The sequence below is a fragment of the Thunnus albacares genome, chromosome 13 (assembly GCF_914725855.1).
Source record: "Thunnus albacares chromosome 13, fThuAlb1.1, whole genome shotgun sequence".
NCBI lineage: Eukaryota > Metazoa > Chordata > Actinopteri > Scombriformes > Scombridae > Thunnus > Thunnus albacares.
The window spans coordinates 7,299,820-7,322,989 of NC_058118.1; the positions used below are offsets into that span (position 1 = coordinate 7,299,820).

The 23,170-nt window shown below is 42.6% G+C and overlaps 1 protein-coding gene across 5 annotated transcripts in view; it reads right to left on the reverse strand.

The window, feature by feature from the left end:
* abr (ABR activator of RhoGEF and GTPase) overlaps positions 1-23,170 on the reverse strand; it is a 131,476-nt gene that overhangs the window by 9,819 nt on the left and 98,487 nt on the right. Inside the window, exon 1 of one of the 5 annotated variants that reach the window (XM_044370671.1) lies at positions 5,036-5,575. The exons of the other annotated variants lie outside the window; for them this stretch is intronic. Within the exon in view, the coding sequence (XP_044226606.1) occupies positions 5,036-5,221 (186 nt within the window). The 5' untranslated portion in view covers positions 5,222-5,575. Of the gene's footprint in view, positions 1-5,035; positions 5,576-23,170 lie in introns of those variants that run through there. 5 annotated transcript variants of the gene reach the window in all.

Genomic DNA, 23,170 nt, shown 5'->3' on the forward strand with positions numbered 1-23,170 from the left:
GGATTACAGGAACTGTTTGTGCAACGATTGAGTCTTTTTTCCCCCCCTCCCTCCCTGACCTATCACTTCACGCTGCAGTGTATTTGCTTCGAGTACGAGCAACATGACTATTTTTAGACAAATGAACCACATAAGCATAATGTTTACATATGCATCAGTAATAGCGGGCCTCTTTACTCAGCAGCTGCTGATGTCACCACTGCCATGAGAGGTCTTTGACTCGGTTGCCATGTTGTCTTCTCCCCTCACTTCCTTGTTTGAACCAATGGGAGCAGGTTTTCAGCTGGCACAGGATTGTGATTTGCAGAGTAGTCTTGCATCTCTGCGGGCATTGTGTGACTCTCTTATAGGGCTTGTAAACAGTAACACACAGACACGTACTACACTTATGCAACACGGCCCTGCCTGCAGCCTGGGTGAGTAAGAGCGTTGATGCGCACGGAATCGCGAGTTATCCTGCACTGCAGTGAGAGAGAGAAATATCCCTTTAATGTTTTGAATTTGAATTAAACACAAGTACTTCATGTATTGAAGTGGTTATCAGTAATAAAAAGGATGAAAAAATGAGGAGGTCAGTACAACCAGTGATGTCAGAACAAATTAAACTACGATATCGACTCCAGATGGATTATCTGAACTCTGACCCCAGACACAAATAAAACCCACTCAATTTAAAAAACTAATGCTTAAGTCTTTTCTGCTGTAAAAAAAAAAAGCAGAAAAAACTATTTCATGAACCCTCTTCACACACAAAGATCTGTTAATGTCACCTTCCATCCTCTGACATACAGACTAACCACTAAAAAAAAAAAAAAAAAAAAAAAGATTTAATCTGGTGCAGCAGTGACAAAACTCACATATGCTATCAAGAGACTCGGATCTCAGCCACATTTTTGTCCTCTGATGAACCCTCATGTTTGTCTTGGACAGATTGACGGTGATGCCGATGGCCTCATGGGAACATTGTGTCGTTCTGGGCTAAGTCATTACCTGACTATTCAGCTCATTTGTCATCTTTGCCACAACTAACGGCGTGTACCATTTGTAAGCCATTAGATCATCTCTATGTATGTTTACCCAACAGAGTCGACAAAGTAACCGAGGAAGTAGGATGTGTCACTGCTCGAGCGAGTGCCAGTAAGATGATCGGATGCGTCTCGCTTAAGCTCTGTTGTAACATTCATCATGTTTTTTGGTGACTTTGATGACTTAAGTTGGATGAAAAATCTTCCTGCTTGGTGATGTTATGTTTTAGGTCAGAGGAAAACTTTCATAAAAACAGCTGAAAACCAACAACTATTGAGACAAATGTGCCAAGCAAGTGATAAACTAAATGTCCTGTGACTTTTTCATATAAATGTTTCAGTTTCCCTGAATTCATGTGGTAACCCAGAGTCATCATCTTTGGGTTTTCCCTATAAACCCCCCTGTCATTACATTACCTAAGCCCAGACCACTGTTAAAGCATGTGATGAATATAGCAGAAACCAACATATCCTAACTCCCATTGTCTAATTAGATGATTAATGCCTCGTTGTCAAGCCTAGTGAGATTAAAGCCACCCTGCATATGGCCTGCTGCACAGCTAGAAGCGATGGGACTGGACTCATCCGAGGAGGGGGTTATTCTGGGTATCAACCTGAGAATGCTTTACTGACCTGCCACTCCCCTCCTGGAGCTCATTAACCAATCTCAGATCCTGCACATGAGGATGGATTGGGGCCAATAAAGAGCTATGCCCTCCGGCGGGGACAGACAGAGATTTATGTGGCCTATATAAAAGGCCATTAGGGGACTGGCTGGCATTTTAGGCATGCATGAGGGATGAAACCCTAATATCTCATCTGCGCTAATCAACATACTCAAATGGAAGAGCATAATTTCGTGTGTGGGCTAAAATACAGCAGGGGCGAGAGGTGGGATGAGGGCGGATGATAATGGTTGGATCTGATTCTCTTCCATAGTTAAGCCGGCACGACAGCTCCATTGTTCTCTGGGCTAAGCTGGCTGACACTCCACAAAAGAAAATAAAACCCAACCTGTCCAGCAAACAGGTCATCAGCCAAAAGAACATGATGTTAAACACACGGCCAAAAAAACCTCCAGCTACAACAGAGCAACAGCTTAATCATCATTTGTTCTTTTGCTGGGACATTTGCAATACCTTATGTCTGGTTCTAGTCCAATTAGTGTTCCCAGCCAGCCAGCCAGCCAGCCAGCCAGCCAGCCCCTTCCTCCCTCCTCTTCCTCCTATCTCATCACACCGCATCTTAATTAGGTAGCCGCTTTAGGCTGAAGGAGTGAGGACAATTCCCCGGTGTGCTTCCCGTACCCTCACGCATTCTTTAACATCCACAATACTGTTGACGCCCTGTGAATAACATGCATGCCACAGATGCACACAAACAGAAGAAGCGATATGGCCTAAAGTCAGCTTTCCCTGCCCCCCTTTTATCCAATCCTTTGAAAATAACACTTGAAGTCAACCTTCCTCATACTTGGTATGTTACAAAGTTCCATTTCATATTTTTACTACAATACTTGAAGGTGGCCGGTTGAAGCTGTAAAATAATTAATGTGCAGATTAGAGAAAAATAATTTTTAAAAAAAGTATGTACGCTGATTAACCTTGTCTTTCCTTAACAAACATATTTTTTTTTACTTTTTAAACTTCAGATTTTGACATTTTCAGATACTTCTAGAGACCCTCCGGCACCCTGTCACTGTTTCAAGTGATGATGGTATGTGATTGCCATTATCATCTCAGCCTTCACCGCCATTTCAAGGCAGAAAACGCAGGCCGAGAGGGGAGAAGAAAGGGTGAATTGTAGAAGAGCTGATAGGATCAAAAGGCAACTGAGCACAGAAATACTGCAACACAAGTTTACTCATAAAACCTGGCATTCAAAAGACCCTTTCAAAAATGAATGAGTGGATGAATGGGACTTCACAGAGCAGTCGAGTGAACGGGGATTTCTGAGCAGGATCACATGCAACTGACTGCAAAGCTGACATATTTAGACGGCAATGAAATACAGACAGAAAGAAAGAAACCGTCTTAATCACGTTTGTTGATGTTAAGACACGCTGACGTGTACGCAGGGAGGAGAGGAATGAGTCAATACGGGACCTGTGGGTCAATGCAGTAAAGTCTGGGCTTAGTATGTAATCCCTGTTTTATCCTGCTCAGTATAAGCAGTGGTCAGCCTTCCTCAGGCCTCTGTTGAATAATGGAAAGCACTGAAGCAAAGGTTGGGCCACCTCTCAACTTAGATTCTTTGTCCTTTGCTGCTTGTCCTGAACTGGTTTATTATGCAACTCAAAATGCTGGAGATGCACTCATGATGAAGATGAAGGGGACTGCTGAGCACACGTGTGCAAATATTCAGTGAAAAAAAAAAAAAAAATTACATCTAGGGCTCATACCTCCACACATTAGTCATAGTTTTAGCTGCGTGTGCAGAGCTATGCAGAGAATCAGAGCAGACTCACGTGCTTCTTTCTCTATCTTTCACACATAAAAAAAGCAGCTGGAAGAAAAGAAGTAGCCCCTTTTTCCCCTGCTCCCACGCACGACTCACAAATCCAGAGCCAGCAGTTCAACTATGCCATACCAGACCTGTGTGTGTGTGTGTGTGTGTGTGCACACCCATCTTTAGGTAACAGATCCCTCGACAGAAGGGTCATTCAGTCCAATCTTAATGTTTTAACCACATGAAAATAATAAATGAAGCTCAGTCTTATAATGGAACATACAGTGATCGCTATGTTTTCCATCTAATTTTGGTCTGGAATTTAAGTGAATTCTTAAGAAAAAGCTAAAATTACATCTCTCTAATCTTTATTAGCTTATTATCTTTATTTAGCTTAACCATCCACGGACTGCCTCTCATAAAGTGCAAAAACAGAATCACGCTGAAAAATTCATACAAACAGAGTGAAATGTCAATAGTCTGTGAGTAACAAAACAACACTGTGGCACAAATTACTGATAATTGGCTGAATGCTGAAAAAATGTCAAAGTTTAATTAAACTTTATCCTTGCAATGCTAATTTCATGAGAAAAAAAAATCAGATGCACATGTGCCAGACAGATGTTTTGGAGTCTATTTGGGATAATGTGATAGTTAATTAGTGGAAGAAAAAAAAAATACGTGTGCTTGAAATGTCAAAGGGGCATTAGATGAGCTCAGCCGGAGGATGATGATACTCAGACGGTAAGTGAACAGCAGGGGGAGCTAATCTGATACTGAAACATCAACACAGTGTAGCTGGAAATGCTGTGCGCTCATCACCAGAACCTTTACATGAGGAGTAACAGAGAGACTGACGGATGTAGAAAGTGTCAGGAATGAGACAATAGATGTTATTAATGTTAGATGGTCTCACTCATCGAAGCAATAGTGATTTTATCTCTTAGTAATTAAACTGTACAGTTCAGTATCCAGGTGAGAATACATCTTCCTGGTATCTGTTACCTATTTATCAAAACATTAACATCAAGACACACTTGTTTGTGGTGGAGGATCAATCCTGACCACACACCTTGATATAGAGAACATTAACTATGTTTTAAAGCCAACACAATGCTTGGTAAATATGTACAATGAGCAAATCGATGTGAGTTATTTGAGGATAAGATCATTTAAAGAGGAAAAAAAGCTTTTCTAAAAATATATATTTTTGTGTTTACAGTGGTTGGCTTTTAGTGCAGATCATAGTTTAGCCACCTTTTGCTGTAGCACTACATCACTACCTCTACCGCAGTCAATAGACCCATCAGATAATAGTCAACTCTGCGCTGAAAGAAAGACACCCGGGGAGCGAGCGCACGCACATGGAGAAGGACACAGTGAGCATAAAAGACACAGAGCAAACAGATGGAAGTGACACAGTGATAAAAAGAAGAGAACAATTGCGAGGGAAAGAAGATAAAAGAGAGGAAACACAGCTTGTGTATGCACGTGACATGCTTTTTTTGTGTGTGTGTGTGTGTGTGTGTGTGTGTGTGTGTGTGCATATGTCAGCCAGAGACCTTTTGTCTGAGCAGCTTGCTGCGGACGCGGCCCCATAGCTTGGCCCCGGTGTTGGTGTGCCTTTTAAGCACAGGGGTCTGTGGCTGGCTGGATAGGTTTTGCTGATTCTGGTCCACGCAGCAGTGCTGCTCCAGACGCTCACACACTGAGTTCAAGTTTACATCCGACACCAAGATCTCCGTCATCCCAAAGCCTCTGAATCCCCCTTCCACCGAACACAGGTGGAGGAAGTAACGCCGCTTACAATGAGGACTAAACCTCTCTCACTGATCACTGGACCAGATGCTGGAGAGACGTTCCTGACAGGAAGAATTCACCGGCAAAAGAAAAAAAAAAAAAAAAGTCTAGATGTTCACTTCAATAAAGAAAAGAAAGATGAAAGTCAAGAGAACAAGATGCTGCCATGGTCTCCTTGATAAGCCTGGTAATAATTCCACGTTGGTGCCTCTCGCTGTGAGCTCATTCCACAGTCAGCTGCCAACATCTCCTCGCTCGTGCAATCTGACTTCCACAACGGCAAACACAGATACAGAGCGCTAGAGCGAGGCAGAGGCAGAGAGAAAGAGAGAGAGAAAAAGAGAGAGAGGAGGGAGGGAGATGGGGAGGAGGGGGGAGTGAATGAGCTCCTGTTGTCACTGAGCGGGCCCTGCTTCTCCAGATGTTGATGGACACACCTCCAGAGAAAGGAGGGAGGGGAGGAGGGCGCAATAAACAGTCAGTGAGAAATGAGAGGAGAGAGAGAGGGAGAGAGAGAGGGAGAGTGAAAGAGGGAGTACTGTGTTTTGTTCCGCGCTTTGACCCCTTGTCAACCTTTCCCAGAGCTGGTCACCACACTCATGACGCGAGTGGAGAGGAATGTGATGAGGAGAAAGAGCTGCGTTAAAGCGGGCAGGTAATGAATGATAAATATGAGCAGCAGAAGGATTCACTTTTAGATAAAATGTCAAAAAAAATAAAAACAGCCAAAAACATTACAAGAGGCTTTAAAAGCTTCTCAAAATGTGACACTTTCCTTCCTCCTCCTCTTTTCTCCTCACCATGCTCTTACAGTTCTCTGATTTCCACCATTCCCCTCCTGCTATGAAGGCACTCACTGGGTTTTTTTTTCCACTACAATGCTTAACCCTTTTCACTAAGCCTGCCTGTTGACATTGGAAAGTCATTCGTCCACATGCACACACACACACACACACACATCCTCGGAGGACACGCGGAGCGAATCACCATCTTTATTCAACAGGACAGCCTGAGCTGGCTGCTGTTAAAAGGCGTACTCCTCTGTATAATGGATCGATAGGGGCAGGGGAGTGTGTGTGTATGTGTGTGTGTGTGTGTGTGTACGCTTGTCAAACTCCATCTCCATCCACCGTGTCCTATCCCGTTCAAATTAGAGGAGAAATATATTCTGCTGGGGAAAAGGTTACAGACACCAGGCTGCATTTTTTGAAACCTCGCTACCAGTACGACCGGCTGTCTGCTGAGATGAGCAGTAGCTGTGATTCAGTGGGTGTCTGCGGTGGGTAGACTGATGCCTGCTGATTGTACAGTGATTCATAAAGGGATTTCCGATAAGAAGAGAGGACAGTATGTGCATGTTACACTATTTCCTTGATCTTCTGAAATGCTGCGACACAGCTGTGTTTACTAGGATGGCAAGTAAGATACATAAATACAATACGTGCTCTGACAGAAACTGCTCTCCTTCCTCTCTATTAAATGTGTTTACTCCAACTATACAAATGGAAAGAATCAGGTTGAAGCAAAATGAATAAATAATAACTGGGGAAACATTTTTCTTCACCTCCTGTATTCTCTGATGATACAAAAAGATCACTAAGGTTAATGATTATTGATATTCTCAATGATGATTTAGTGATTTGTCAATTCTATATTCTCTCTATTACAGCAGTTACTAGCTGACAGAGTGTAAGTGAAAATATTGTATTCAGAGGTTACTTTTACGTCCATGCAGTCAAAACAAAGTCATCATGTCTCTGGCACGTGTCAGCAGTAGACAGTGTGATAACAGGGTGTAAAACAATCTGTGTTTTCTGTAGTGAAGATAAAATAGTGAACAGATAAGAAGGGTGAGCAGGACAGACTATATGTCTGACTTTGTGACCGACAGCATAGGAGGAGGAGGAGGAGGAGGAGGAGGAGGAGGGGTGGCGTAGAGGGTTAGAGACCTCAGCCAACCCTCACCGCAGAGTATTTTTAACTTCCAGGGTTCGTAAGTATGAGACATACACACTCCATGCGTCACGTCCTGGAAAGAATGTCTGGGAAAACCATGTTTTGGAAATGGGAGGAAAAAAAAAACCCACAGGGGAGACATGAGATATTTTTGGGGAAAGATGAGAGAGAAAGAGAACGCAGAAATAGATAAGTGTATTTGGACTGTGTATATGTTCACTGTTATGTATGTGTTTTAGATATTTTTGTTGCAAGAGAGTTCTGCTGCCACAGCATCCATCAAAGAGATGGTAACATAAGCAGGAAAAAAAAAAGAAAAGTCCAAATTGAAAACTTCCATATTGGAAGCTCCAGAGGGAAGCCATGTGAAAACTAATGCCTTCATGTGATCTTTTCACTTCAGTCCTGAATTAGACTATATCTCCTTTAAAGGGATGCTCCGATCCAACCCCAACGCAGGGTATGTATGTACCGATACAACACTAAAGAGTCTAAAATGACAGCAGAAACACTGCATTTAAGCCAGTGATGAACAATATTTAATGTGAACTGGACTGATACCCCATCTGTTTAACTTAAAGAAGGTTTATGGATCAGTGCATCCTTAATTGTTTAGTCCACAGTGATGACAAGTTCAGTTAAAAGTCAAAAGCCCAACATGATGTCATCAAACTCCTTATTTAGTCTGATCAACAGTCAGCAACATAGTCTTCAATTTACAAATGAGACAGCTGATTTTTCAATGTCTATCAAATTTTTCTGCTGTCACAAGGAGACATAAAAAAACCCTCTTTTCCTCACGTTCCAGGGGTGTCTCATGTTACTGTCTTCACTTTCTTTATACATACTCTTCTATGACTTCTTCTGTATATTCACACTCCTGAGATTGATTGTTTTTCTTTGACCAGATAAGATGTTCGATATATGAACAGCCAGTCACACACTCTGGCGTGGTGTTGCTCCTTAGAGTAACAGCAGCTTTCCGGCGTCTCTAGGACCGGGTCAACCAGAGTCCAACACTTCACAACACATCACATCAGCAACATCATGGAGTGAACACACATCATCTCCCCCAGCATAGCGTAAACTGTACATTCATATACATATATCCAGGTTCCCCCCTCTCCCTAGTGTTAGCTCATGCTTTATTTATGGCACTAAAAACATGCCAATATTCTGTACATGCAGACGTGTCAACCAAGAATACTATGGATTCACACCACTACACACACATTAAAAACACTCCCTGCAGTTCCGCACAGGCTGCACACAGACCGCCACGGTTCCCTTAAACCCACATTTACTCCGTACGTGACATTTAAATGCAAAAATAATGACAGGATAGCGATGTGCCAGGATAATATTTATCTGAATCTCGTTGGAACCAAACTATTTCAGCACTCTGATGTTGGTCGGATGGGTTTTGCTGTGCGTAAGATGAGCGGAATAATGGCCCCTTATTTTCCTAAAAAGGGCCGCTCGTAGATAAAAATGTACCGCAGAGATAAATTCACTGTATGCTATTAGAGAGGATGAGCTGTGTGGGGCCTTGAGCTTGTGAGATATGAGAAGAGGAAAGATGCAAGCAGGGGAGGAGGAGGAGGAGGAGGAAGAAGAGGATGGAGTTCAACAGGGAGATAAGATTAAGTTTTCTTGTGGGAATGAAAGGCTACATGAAAGAAAAAAAGAGTAATTAGTAAAAGTGGTGATCTGTGAAGTGTTTTTGGTTCCAGGTTTGGTGCTGAGCCCTCATTGCTATGGTGTGAGTGCTTTCAGAGATCACCTGCTGCTCCTACACTTTTTAAAAATTGCTCTCCATTATACTTTTTCTTTTTTCCTCTTTGATACTGTGGATCATACTGACTAATCAATTCTTCTTATAATTTATCTATTTTTCTTTAACAAACTGCTTTTGCTGCTGGAAATCTGTGCACCAGAGCTCCAACGAACAACTTACTTGACACCATTTTTTTAAAAGGGCAATTTAAAGATATTTCATTTTAAAATGTAGTTTATTTTAACTTCAAAGATGAAGGTAAAATTACAATGTGAAAAGGTGAGGAAGCAGATGGTTCAGCCCTGAGTGCCTTTGCTCTGACATCAGGGCCAGTCCTGGCCCTTAATTATAGATGGGCTGGGTGGCACAGCCCCTCGTAAAGCCGCAGCATATGACCAGACAGGAGGGGGAAGGGAGCGTTGAACCAGGTTCTGGTTTACACTCCAGACTCCATCTGGGACTGCAGCCGCTCCCTGACAAGCATTGTGATTCTGTTGATTCTGCGATTCTCCGGCCTCCACTCCTGCAGGCTTCAGCACTGCTCTGCCAATCACAGACACCTTCACGAGCCAGAGATAAATTAATGATCAATTTAACAGCTACAGCGCTCTGACATGAATATGGAGCAGCTCTGAATTCATGCCTGGCTAATGAACATGGGATGGTCCTGACAGTCTGTAATGCAGTCAGTCTGGTGTTTTAGTGTATTTGACATGTAACCTATGAGTGGATGGAAGATGTCCTGGGAATGTTGTACATCTGGCTAAAAAACATCTGCCTGTAAATGTTTTGTAGTTGACCTTTGCTGTATTCCCCCTGTGTGTGAGGTTTACAATGATAATTTCCTAATATCATAAGCAACTTGTTCATGATTCCCATCTCAAGTTAAAGCTGGAATATTTGACATTAGCATGATCCTGCAATTACAAATTTTTGACTCCAGATTTTTGAATAGAAAGCTGTGGAGTGGCTCTCCTCACAGCAAGAAGGTCCTGGGCTCAAATCCAGCTTCCAGCTGGGGCCACTTGGTGTAGAATTTGCATGTCCTGTCCTGCCTGACCTGTAGTACATGTATGCACAGCTGCTACATTCAATTGTTAAAGGAATATTTTGACATTTTGGGAAGTATGCTTATTTGCAAAGAGATACATGAGAAGATTGATACCATTCTCATGTATATGCATTAGCTATAAAACTAAAACCAGGAGTTGATTATCTTAGCTTAGCATGAAGGCTAGGATCTGTGGGAAACAGCTAGCTTTATAGGTGCTGGTAGGTGGACTTTTGAGCTTTGGACAGAGTCAGGCTAGCTGTTTCCTCTTGCCTCTAGTCTTTATGCTAAGCTAATAATCTCCTAGCTCTAGCTGCATAGTCATTGCATAAACATGAGAACAAAATCAACATTCTCATCTAACTCTGCAAAAATGAGTGAATAGGTACAAAATGTCAAACTATTCCTTTAATACAAAAAAATGGGGGATTTTGCTGTAAATGTACAAAGCTAGCCAGAGAGCATTTCAGTGTGTATCTGTATAGATTTTTAAAGTTTTGGCAGCTTGTTTTAAATCATATGTTTTAAGGAGGTTTGGCTGAAAGCACGTATGGTTTATTGTGTGTTACAATCTGCAGGCACATGTGGCAGGAGCAGGATTCACATGGCCTCAGCTCTGTAATGTTCTTACTGTGAGTCCCTGTGAAGCTGCTAACGGTGGAACAAAGGTGATCATTGGGGGAAGCGCCCCCCGGCCTATTTGACTTACTCATCAAAAATGACAAAGTGCTGTGTTTTCATCATGTGTGTCTCTTCGAGGCCTGAGATTGGCTGAAATGACAGGGCTGGGTGACATCAACAGCTGCAAGCAGTGTTGAGAGCGGATAATTCAATCAGATTTAATTAGAACGGTCTCTATAAGTATGTTTACGAGATGACCCGCTCCACCTCTTTGATCTCTCCTGCTGCTTTCACTGGAGCTTAAGCAAGAGGAAGGGGAAATAGAGTAAAAAAGGAGGTGCGTGTGTGTGTATGCGAAGGGGGCTTTCAAGGGAGGGTCCTTCAGGGTACTGTGGGAGTGCTAAGATGGGAGTGCAGAGGCAGGAGGGGGTTTGGCGGGGTGGGAAATCACAGCCTTAGGGTGCTCCACAGATTATTCCTTCTTCTCTTTCATCTGCGCCGTTGGGGGGCATCTTCCTCCGATTAACCGCTCCATCACTTATTAAGCACTTTGGAACAAAAGTGGTGAAGGGGAGCGAGGAGGGAAAAAAAGACAAGGAGCTACGGGAAGGTTTCATTAGCATGTAGCTGGAGTCTGTGTTATTGGGTGTGGTTGGATGAGAAGAGAAGAGAAGTGTGTGAGTACCCACTTATAAACAGAGAGGGAAAACAAAGCATTCAGGATATGAGAAGATATGAGACATAGAGCCTGCTATTTAAACCTATCCACAAATCAGCAGAAAATGTTTAAAAGCTCCCTTCACTGAAGAATATTTTTTGAGTCTGATCAGTAAATGTGGATGTAGGTGAGGACAGTGAGAGATAAAATGAGGGAAAGGAAACTAAGTACAAAAAGAGGCTGAGAAGCAGAGTGACGCAAGAGCAAATGTTGAAGCAGCAATGCTGCAGGTTCTGCATGACAGACCTGCATCCAAACAATGAGGTCACACTCTGTATACACACTGTTCCTCACATATTTTCCTTACAGTGATTCATGTACTTCCCCTTAATGTGTTGTGATTGCTAACTTATATTTATTGCTCCTCTCTTGATTTATTCTAATGTCTATTTTCATAATCTTATTATTTAAGTCACTCTGCGGTGTACCCACAGAGAGCAATGAGGCAGCTGATGCTTTATATGTGAAACACAAAAATTCAAATGTGTTGTTCCTTGGCTCAAAGTCTATTTGTTCACCAAACAACAGAAATCTTTTCAGGCAAACAACAGTGGAGGTAATTACATCTCATCAACACAGTGAACTTTCTTTAATTACAACTGATCCGCCCATCCCTGGCAAATATTATAGGATAGAATCTGAGCTGAGATAAAACTTGAGTTTGCTTTAAATAAACACCCATGTCTCAAAATAGAGTTAAAGCTGCACAAGGCAAATTTGCATTTTTGAAACCCAGAGAAGTGGTATAAAATAAGTTTTTGGAATTTCTGAAAGTTTAGAATTCATAACTCATAAAGCATCATAACATTAAGAAACCAAAAAAGTGTCTGGGTCTATCTTTTTTTCTTCACAAGTAGGGGAAGAGATTGTGATAAGAAATCTTTCCATGGCAGGTTTAGCCATCATTGCTGCCTCCAGGTTTTTCTGGACTTAGCTTTCACCTACTGGCTTTTGCTGTCCAGTTTAGATCTGTTATTTCCTGTGCACAAGATTTCCAGTTGGTGTCATGCATTAGCTGGTATCAGTTTATCTGCGTAAATAGAGTGAAGCTAAAAAGTAAGTCTCAAGGGAGGGTGACACATTCTTCATACAAATCTCATGTAGCATTAAACTATCTTGGCCTTAAGTGCGATCTGGATGTGAACCCACTATGCTGAAGCTTCGTGCCTTCGTGTTGTGCCCTCTGGTTGACTGGGACGAGGCTGGGTTACATCTGAACAGTGTGACCCAGTTCCAGTGATGAAGAGAGTGCAGCCTCACAGGACGACGACGCTGCTGGCCTGCTTGAATAATTCACTCTGGAGAATAAAGTCACGGCTGACTGGATGCAGCCACCTGGAAGATTACACGAACAGGCAGGAGGGAGGTGGGACTAACAGGGACGAAGAGGTGAGCGGATGAATGACATAAGATGAGATGAGAAAGTATTACACAACTGAGGCTTACGGTAAAAAGCACTGATGGTAAACAATTCTGAGTATCTAAATGTTAGGAGGGAGGCAGATAAAGTGTTTTACAGCACACAGGACTTCTGTGTTTAAACCAACTCGGTGTTTTCTTCAGTTTTTGGAAGTTCGTAATGTAGACACTTTTCTTTTTCTAGGATGTCCGATCATGATGCAGAGATGGCGAGCTTTCCATGTTAAACAGGTAGTGGGTGAGCCAGCTCATGCTGACCCCAAACTTAAACTGGAGTCTTGTCGTCACTGTGGAGTTGCCAAGCAACCAACAAAAACTGCAGTGGGTGAAGCGTATGAATGGAAAAGTTTGAAACACACACACATAGCAGCTGAGGCTGTGTAGCAGGGCTGGACAGCATGAGTGCTCCCAGTGGACGTGAGTTTGCAGAGATTTGGTGGCCAAATCAACCACTGGAATCCTGAAAGAGATGGGACAAGCCACCAGGTCATTGTCGGAGGCTGCCGAGTGTAGCAGCAACTGGCTTTGGCTGAAGAGAAAGGCCCTGATCTGGGCTGCAAGGTGACCATCAACCTATAGGAAGGGTTAAAAGCGGAGGGGGGCACACCTGGGAAGCCAGATGTTGCCCTCTGGAGGTGTCATGGGCTTATCAACGAAACACCAGAGAATGAAGGATGCCCACCTGATGAGCCCAATAAAGTGATTAATCCTACCTACAAGAAATCAAAGGACTGCTGATTATTTTAAGGGATAGTTACAACAAGTCCTATGAGCTCAATTCAAGATTATCATCAGCACAAAATGTGACTGAGGTAGTGCAGTTTCTCCACGATGAGCCGACTACTGAGAACATGCCTTAATGAAGGACATAAAATCATCAAAGATTATCAAAAAATCTGTTTTGTAAGCTCTGACATTTTCTTCTCCAGCAAAACTGGGTCAGCTATTCCGTTAACTAATTCACAGCATCTTCCAAACCCTCACAAACCCTCCCTTTTTTTACCAATAGAGTAAAAAAAATCCCCCCGAAAAATCAGTGCAGGGTCAAAACCTCATTATCAGGTGAAGAAGCTATCAACATGGAAGTGGAAAATCTATTAATCAATCAATGGAGATTTCAGCAGTGTCAGCTCCCAGCAAGCATCCTGATGATTGGGTTCTTATAAGTCTTTGTGTAACAGTGTTAGCAGTGCAGGCACAGAAAACCACCTCAGGCTAAAGGCTGATGTACCACACTACTCTCTGTCTCCAAGTCTCTTCTTTTCTTCTCCTTCACTCGCTTTGATTCTCGATCTTTCTTCCTCTTCTCCATCCAATTCACAGATAAAGAAGACGGATTTGAAACTAAATAAGTTAGTGTTTACCACTAATGATCGATACCAAGCAACCACTAGCAGGATTAGTGAAGCTGGATCACAGTGTCTTCTATCTAAACACAGCTGACCCGCTTGCTTCAGCCGCCAGCGTCAGTTTATACTGGAGGGAGGGGAGAAGACACAAGTAGGCAGAGATGCAATCAACCCAAACAACTCCTCCGCAGAGCCTGGACACACACATTCAGTACACATCCCTCTCCTGGCTATTATACAACACACATTACATAATTCAACCAATGTGTGACTCTGTGAAATAGACTTTTGAGGTGCCCTCCCTCATATAACACCCACTCAGCCTCTTTGAAAGCAGGACCAGCAGAGGGAACAGGTACACACTCGAGCTGGCTCCCCCGCCGGATCAAAACATTTCATGCTTCTGCCAGGGACGCTTTTTAAATAGATTGCTCAAATGAATTCATCACGACATGCTGGTTATGCAACAGGCTGTTTCAAGCGAAGCAAGGTACAGAGTGCACTCATCATCTGAGAAACACAAAGAGCTGGAGAAAGCAACATTGTTCTCCAAGGTTGTTTAAACTGGTACATTTCAGTAGTTAATCTCATAGTGGAGTGTTGTAAAGTGACTAATTTCAAATTGTGCATTACTTAAGTTTCGTCTACTCAAGTAAACTTATACAAGGACGCATGAATTGCTGACACATTAGGGACGGAGCTTTACACTGCTCTTCTCCAGAAGTTTAACATTCCTTAATATGTGACAAAGGCAGAAGATCAAGTTGAAATGCTCTGATCCCTAACATGTTACATGTGGTGTCAGTCTGCTTCACAGCATTTGAACTGGATTTGGTGCGGGTGTAAATACTAGATAACCACAACTGCGGTGATCTCATCTTTTATACAGCTGACAAGTTCAAAACATCCTCCACAGTCTGGAGGGACTTTAGAAACATTTCCTCCACATGAAAACAATTACATCATCATTAGCCTAATGTATGGTGGCAAAAGAGGCCCGATACAGGAGGTCAAACATTCAAGAAGCCAATAAAAAGAGATTTGCTGTTAACAGCCAGGAGGCTCTGAGAGAATTACATAATTCCTTGAATCTACCTAATAACCATTATTGTGATATGTTTAAATCATTTTAACTCATTACAGCATATTTATATCTGCCATGTGAGGAATGCTTTGTGTGATTAGGGAAGACAAACACCTGTCCGGGTGGCCAGATGTCAGTCCGGCTGCACATTTGTATGGTATGAATGGGAAAGGAACTGCATTGTCTGCTGTGGTTGCAGACTGTAAAAACAATGTATCTGATTTAATAAAGCTTCTGTTCTGGACAAGATGTTTTCAAGAGTGGGAGGGGTTTCCGATATTTACTGATAAAAATAAAAACAAATTAGATAAAGACTTCTGCCATTAGCACACCAGCGAGGTCAGAGTTTATGCAGACTGCACAGTCCCAGCAGGAAACGAGCAGTCTTCCTCCCTTGCCCTGGGACAGGAAGTCATAAAGCAGGATCAAACGCCTGGCACTGCTCACGGTCCTGCCATATGAACAACTAAATGTCATGGGAAGTCCTGAAGTGGAAATGCTAATGACAACTCAAAGCCTTTGCAATAACTGAAGTTATGAAAACTTGATCCATCGAAGGTAGCTGGATGTTTGCAGAGTGTAGAATCTGTACATGAGGCAGAAACACTATTAATGATGAGTCAGAGGTTCTCTCAGTGGTACGCTACCTAGCTGCCCGGTTTCTTGTACATTTACATTAAACATGGAGAGGCTGTGTCGCACTCAGATTAGTGGAGTGGAAGGAATATGGAAAGGTCAGCAGGACTTGCTGAAATGTGAAGAGAGAGTCAACAAACACAAAAGCACGAAGGTTTGAGCCATGACCTGAAACGACTGCGCCTTAAGAGTAAAGACAGAATAAAAAGCCATATAAAATCCTTATAGTATTTATATGTTAAATACTTCTTAACTAGTCCAGTTTAGACTAAAACCCTTTAAATCTCACACTTATCCTACAGTATGTAAACACCTGCCAGGCATTTATTAGTTTTGGCTATTTATTTGCTTTTGACCCTCTACAGTTATGTTTAGATATGAATCTTAACATCATAAACCACGTCTCCACCACTGTTCATCATCTTCTGCTTACATTAGGGTTAAAGATCACAGTCTAGATAAGACTACAGGCTTAATGCACTATTTTAAAGGACCCTGCATTCACTTTAAATCTTGATACAAGCCTGGGAAGAATGCTATTAATAAATGTAGTTCCCTCAGCCAGCACTTTTCATGTCCACTCGTTTGTCTCTCTGCCTGCTGGGCAAATTCAGTATGCGTGTTTGTGACTTGGGGGGGGGGAGGGGAGGGGGGCTTTCTCTCTCTCTCGACTCACCCATGAACATGGTTAGATCACTACAGGAGCTGAGCAGATGCCTACCAAACACCCCGCCTTCATGCAGAAACAGCATGCAGCAACCCAAAAATAACAGCTGCAGTACCTCAAGCTACTGATTAAGAGTCAGCTACTGTTTCATCTTCATATGGTGTAGAGGAAACACAAGCTAAACGCTCGGTATCAACCGAATCATGACTTGGCACGAACTGCGTCTTCAATCCCTCGTTGTACTTCCCTCAAAGAGAAATTATATTTTGTATATCTCAAGTCACCCACTGTATTTGTAGCAGTATATTTCAACACCTTTTTACATTGAAATTACAATTCTGAAAATGTCCGCTCGCCTGTTCCACTATTTCAAAGACAGGCAATGAAAACAAGCAGAAAAGTGGAGGCGACGTTTCGATTCGATCACTGAGGATTTGTGAAACCTGTTAAAAATTACTGATAGCATTCTTTCTTCACTAACTTGCAACTAGCAGAAGCATTGTGCACCTCCACAAGCACAGTCCTGTTGGTGTTTTCATTCCATGTGTGAGCCACTGGAGCTTTAGAGGCCAGGCATATAGACAGATGTGACAGCTTACTGAGGCATACACACACACACACAAACAGATATAGAAGTATTTCAACAAAGACTGTGAGGCTCGAGGACAAAGAGCATCCAAGAATCTGCATATGGTTCTTGGCGGACAGCAGGGGCGAGGCTCATCTTTCAAAAATTATTGGAATTTTCAGCAGGGATGTCAATGAACAACACAGTGGAAATGTGACTGGAAAATAACAGACACACAATATGAAAACCCCATATGACCGTGATGGTTGGAGCAGTTGCTGTTTTTCTGCTGTTTCTCCCATCTTTTTGGGTGAGGCCTCCTGATTTTGTTCAAACATCATTAAATCTGGCCCACTTCTGCTGATACAAAATGTTGTTGTTGGATTGCGGATGTTTTACAAAGCTTCTCCTTTCTACTGAGGTTGTCGAATGGAAAACCAGGATGTCGGTAATCTCTCTGACACACTATACCGCCTGACAGATTCTTATGGACACTTCTGGGGAAACGTTTTAGAGGAGAAACGCTACACGGTAGTCAGGATATAGTGGGCCACGTGTGGTGAACAGGGACATCATGCTTGCAATTCCTGCAATGATTAACAAAGGTAAAATTGTGTTTACAGTACAGCAATACAAAGTACTTTGGATCAATGCCTCCACTATGCAGTACAACACAAGAAAACATTCTGCCATAAGTATAATTTCTCTTTTCCTGGTGTAGACAGCCACCCCCTTGTCTTCTCTACAATATCTCCAATTCCTAGAAGAAAACAAACCTCACGCAGGCCCCAGTGCAGATAAACCATCCTGCATAATGAGGTGCAGAACCGCAGTGGGCAAATACTTGCTCAATCTAAGACCCCAGCTCTGGCCATGTGGAAAGCATCGAAGTTCCTGCACAATTATCACATCTAAACAAACGGCTGAGGAGAACGTTCGAACAAAGTGGCATTCGGGCAAACTCTACAGCTTCATAACTGTCCAATCCAATCACCGGCTTCCCTCAGAGAACTGTGGCTTACAAAACAAAAGCGGGCCAGAGCAGACGTCAGCTACAGATGGATATCCATTGCATCTCACCACTGTAGGAACAGCTCTGGTCCCCTGACTGGCCACTTGAAAGGCAGATCGAGCTCTCCATGCTGGGGACACTGTGTGTTGCTGAGGCCCATTTACTTTAATATGTGCAGGGAGGCTGCCAACAACAACAAGAGTGAAAGGGAGGCAGAGTGGGAGAAAGTATTCTGGTCTCACTGGGATTTTTGGGGATAAAAAATACAGAAGCGCATCTGGTGGTCAGAGACTTGGTTCTGGCAGTGATGTGAAATCTTATTAAGAAAGAAAAGACAGAAAAGGCAGAGAGAGAGAAGCTGAGAGATGTCTCTGCAGAGCTGTTCAAACAGTCAACCAAGGACGAAGGAGGAAAGTGTGCAGAGCAGAGGGGGGATTGCTTTCAAGAATTGGTTCCACATTTTGGGAAATGCAGTTATTTGCTTTCTTGTTGAGACTTTGATGAGAAGATTGATATCACTCTCATATCAGTTTGTTCAAGATAAGATACAGCCAGATGCCAGTCAGCTTTTTACACGTTTTTGTACAGATTAAACAAGATATAATGTGTTAATTAATGTGCTTTAGAGCTGCTGGTAGGTGGATTTCTCTATATTCCTTATAATATATACTATGGATTTGACATAATAACTAATAATGTTAATATATAATATCATAATTTTCATACCATCCTTAAACTGTAGGTAAAACCCTGGTAACAGATCAAAGAGGACAGAGCAGAAATTAAGAGGACATCTCCAGTCTGTAAGGAGATACGCTCTTATGGTGGAGAAGCGTTTGTGTGGTCACACACAGAGGACACTCAAGCATCAATGTGGGGATTTCACAGACCCACAGCTGAGGTGAACCCTAGTCAATCCATGGTTTGAGCCTCGCAGTGCGCTGGCAGGCAGAGCCAAGCATGAAATGAGCTTTACCCCACAGAGAGTCAGACTGGGACCGTGATGAGAGGAACGAGGTGAATCTCTTCCCCCCAATGTCATCTGTTGTCTATAAATCCACAGCTTGAGAGCAGCGAGGGGATGTGTGTGTGTGTGTGTGTCAGGTTCATTTTGTAAATTAGAAGAAAAGAAAGAACGCACTGGAACAAGGGGAAGAGCCTAAATTAAATCTGGAATGTCAGAGGATACAAAGAAAGAAAAACAAAAGCGGGAACACAAGGTGGGAGTTTAATCAAATGAAAGAATGATTTCTCTTTGATACTGAATAAAATATACAGTATTTTGTCACCATTTGTTCGTCTGCTAGCAGTAGTCCCATAACATGAAAACTAGATGAGATTTGATTTTTTATAAACACAGCAGGATGACAAAGACAGCGAGGAGTTTTGGGTGTTAACCAAAAAGTCGGCTTGTCATTATTAATGACTACTTCTTGCTTCTCTCTGTGCTCTGGAGTCCAACTGTAGAGTCTCTGTATTATCCTTTTCAAGTCTCAGGCTCCAACGTTACGTATTTAGCAGCTGAAACAATAAGAGAAGCGATGGGAAATTTTAATAACAGGCCATTTAACTGATCCTGATGGTCAAAACGGGAACATCGAGCTCTTACGGCTCTCTCACTCTCACGGTTTTATCTGAACGTAGAATTTGACGACCTCTGTGTTCAAATGTGACACTCTTTGTATTAGCTGACCCCCCCCCCCCACACACACACACCCTCCAGACTGTTTCCAATTATTTCTGAACCCCTACTCTTCCATGAGACTAAAGGGTGGTAGTAAATGTGTCTCTCTGGAGAACATTTCATTTCTCCGGCTCTGATGAGCTCCTTTGTTCTCACTTTAACTCTCAGCTTCATATAATTGGCCACCATCTGGGGCTCTCATTCCTATTCTCTTCCTCTTCTGTGTCCCTCTAACCGTCCTCTCCACGTGCGCCACATATGCATGTTCATGGTAGGAAATCATACATCTGTTGTCAATCCCTTCCACTTTCCCGAAAGATTATGTAATGTTATAATGAGGACCAATTACCAAGCAGGCTTGCCCTTGACATCTCGGAGGTTCAGCCATTACTTCGGAGAGAAGCGTGTTTGTATTTTTCTTCTGTAAAAACTACAGAGAGGTACAAATGGGATCGCAAGGGAAAAAGACAGCGATGTGAAGGAGGTCACGGAGATCCTTTGGCCTTTAAATAGCCTGTTTATATTCTCACTTTATTCTTTCATGGGGTCCTCAGTCATCAAACAGCTACAGCAAAACTTTTCTGCTTTGCTCTTCCTACACAGTTCACTCTTTTTCCTTGGCTGAATCAAAAATGTCTGTCCAACGCCTCCGACTTGTACCGTCCAGCAGCTGAGATTTTAACCAGTTCTGGCATCCTGTTACTCATAACAGATTCAGAATTTATTGTTCATCATGTTCCAAGTAGGAATTCGTAATGTTTCACTTTATTTAGAAAGGCCTAAAACTGTTGGTATAGTTGGAGAAGTTCTCTATGACAATACCCAGGATACCAACAATAACTCCAAGATTTGAGATACTAACTCCACTTTCTTTGCTGCAGTTTAATACTGTCGTCTCCAAACTAACATTTCACTTGGTTTTGCTGCTGGCATCCTTCTATTGTTTTCTATAAGAATATGTCAATACATTAGGATTCCTCATGCTTGATTTTTACTCCCAGTCTATACCTTCTGAGTAAAACCTAACAAAAGCTTCTAGCTGGACAAATGTGTCTTTCTTTTCCCTTCACAATCACACATCAACTAGATTTGGCAGGTCAGAGGATTTTCCTATTCTGCTCACAAAAAGGAAAAAAGTGTGTATCTGCACGTTTGCATGATCTAAGAACGCTTACAGGAGTGCATGTAGTTATTTAGGGCATGTATATCCCTAGTGGAGGGGAGTGGATGTTTTTAAGTGGGAACAAAGGCTGTCTAAGTGAGGGGTTGTGATGGAGGAGCTTCTTTGTGGGGATATGACAAGGAAAGACTAAAAATCCAATCAAAACGCTGCTTTCAGCTCCACTGATCAAGGGTCATTTGATGAGGAAGTCGGCTTAATTGGGACTCATCAATAAAAAAAAAGCTCCATATGTTGAAACACAGACAGACTATGAGGGATGAGCCTCATTAAAAATCATAGTGAAAAAAAAAAATCTGTACCGGAAACATAAAGAATAAAATAAGTGGATTTAGTAAACAAGCGATGAGGACTTTGTTATTGAATGAATATACATACTCCATTAATCTACAACCCCCATCCCAACACACACACACACACACACACCTAGCCAGACAAAGGAGACATGCTAATAAACACCAGGTAATGTGGCAGGCTGAAGTTATTCATATCATTTACAATACATTAGCCCATCACCCAGTTGTGTGCATGTATGTGTGTGTGTCTTCTCCCGGGGGGGGGGGGGCTGAACACACACAGCGGGGTCCCATCTGTTAGTGTTGTTGATGGCTCTGTGTGTGTGTGTGTGTGTGTGTGTGTGTGCGTGTGTGTGTATGTATGGCTGCAGGGGGTGTGTGGTGTGGAAACATGACAGATCACAGCCCTAAATGACAGGGGGCAGAAACAAAATAGATGACACCATCTATTAGATGATAATTTATATTAATACCTACACACTGGAGCATGAACACACACACGCACACCCTCATTAAAACCTCTGAGCTCAATGTTCAAAGCAAATACTACATGAAATACTACCACCCTGCATACCCCAGAGGCAAGACATTTTTTAAAAAAAATAATCAGTTGGGAGTTCTGGGTACAGTTTCCATAGAAAAAGAAAGAAAAAATAATTATTTTGTTCCCCTTAATGTTAATTTTATGCTACACTGAAACAGAATCTAGAGACTGTTTTGTTTAGATGACGATAAAATATAAAGAATCCCAAAAATCTGTTATCAGATTTTCATTTTGTGCTGATTTTGTTGCCAATTTCTATATCTGCGCACAACTATTTTTACGATTTTTCCTGTTCCTTCACTGTTTATACATACTGTAGATATTACTAAACACAAGCACCAGGCTATATTTCATCATTATGACAGCCTGATGTTGGCATTACGTTTGAACGGGCGCTGAGAGATTGGGTCTGAGCGTGAGGACTGCGCTTTCTGCACTGGCTTGGTGCCACTGGTCCACAAGCTTCACCGCTAATTCTCCAGATGGCCAGCCTGCTATTAGCCCAAACAACGGTGCTTTCACCCATAAACCCTTCACATAGCATGTAAATGTCAAACTTCGCATCTAATGCTTCGTGTAGAGGAAAGACTTTGGCTCTTAAGTGGGAATGAGAGTGCTGATAGATGCTCGCCTCAAACTTTACAACCCCTTTGCACCCGTAGTTTTACAGTAATGCCGGCTAATGCGTGCTCCCCTGTCCAGCTCCAGAGCTGCCAGGAACAAACAACTTCATCGCCCCTTTCCCTTTTCCCTCCTAATGCCCAACTTCTCTGGCTCTCATTATCTCCGGGAAGCCATTCAAAACTATCAGGTTACAGCTTGTTGGGGCCCGTTAACACTGAAGAGATGGGGGAGATGACATGCACTCACCTCTGAATACAAACCAATAGAAACAACCCCCAGAGCGGTGCAGAGGCAGAGAGAGGTGCGTGAATCTCATGGATGAATGCAGGGGTTCAAAGACTGAGGTAGTGTCCCTTTTCTGGGGACATAAGTGGACTCGTAAGCGAACATAGGATCGTCAGATGTGACTGTAAACTTCAGCAACAAGCAACAGTATGAGACAGATCACGTGATGTTGGCCCTGATCTTTTAAGTGGTAGACTCAAGGGTTTGGATGGCAGCGATATGCTGATTGCTCTGAGAGAGAGAGACCAAAGACTTTACTATAGAGCCTTGAGATTCACCTTACCCACGATGGGATCCATTTCCTCTTCCTAACCAGCCCTCAACAATGTGACAGCCGACAGACTAAACGATTTGAGGGTACTGATGGGTGTATGAAAGACAACACACTCTTCCCCTGATAAGACAAGAAATAAAAGCCTCAAGAGG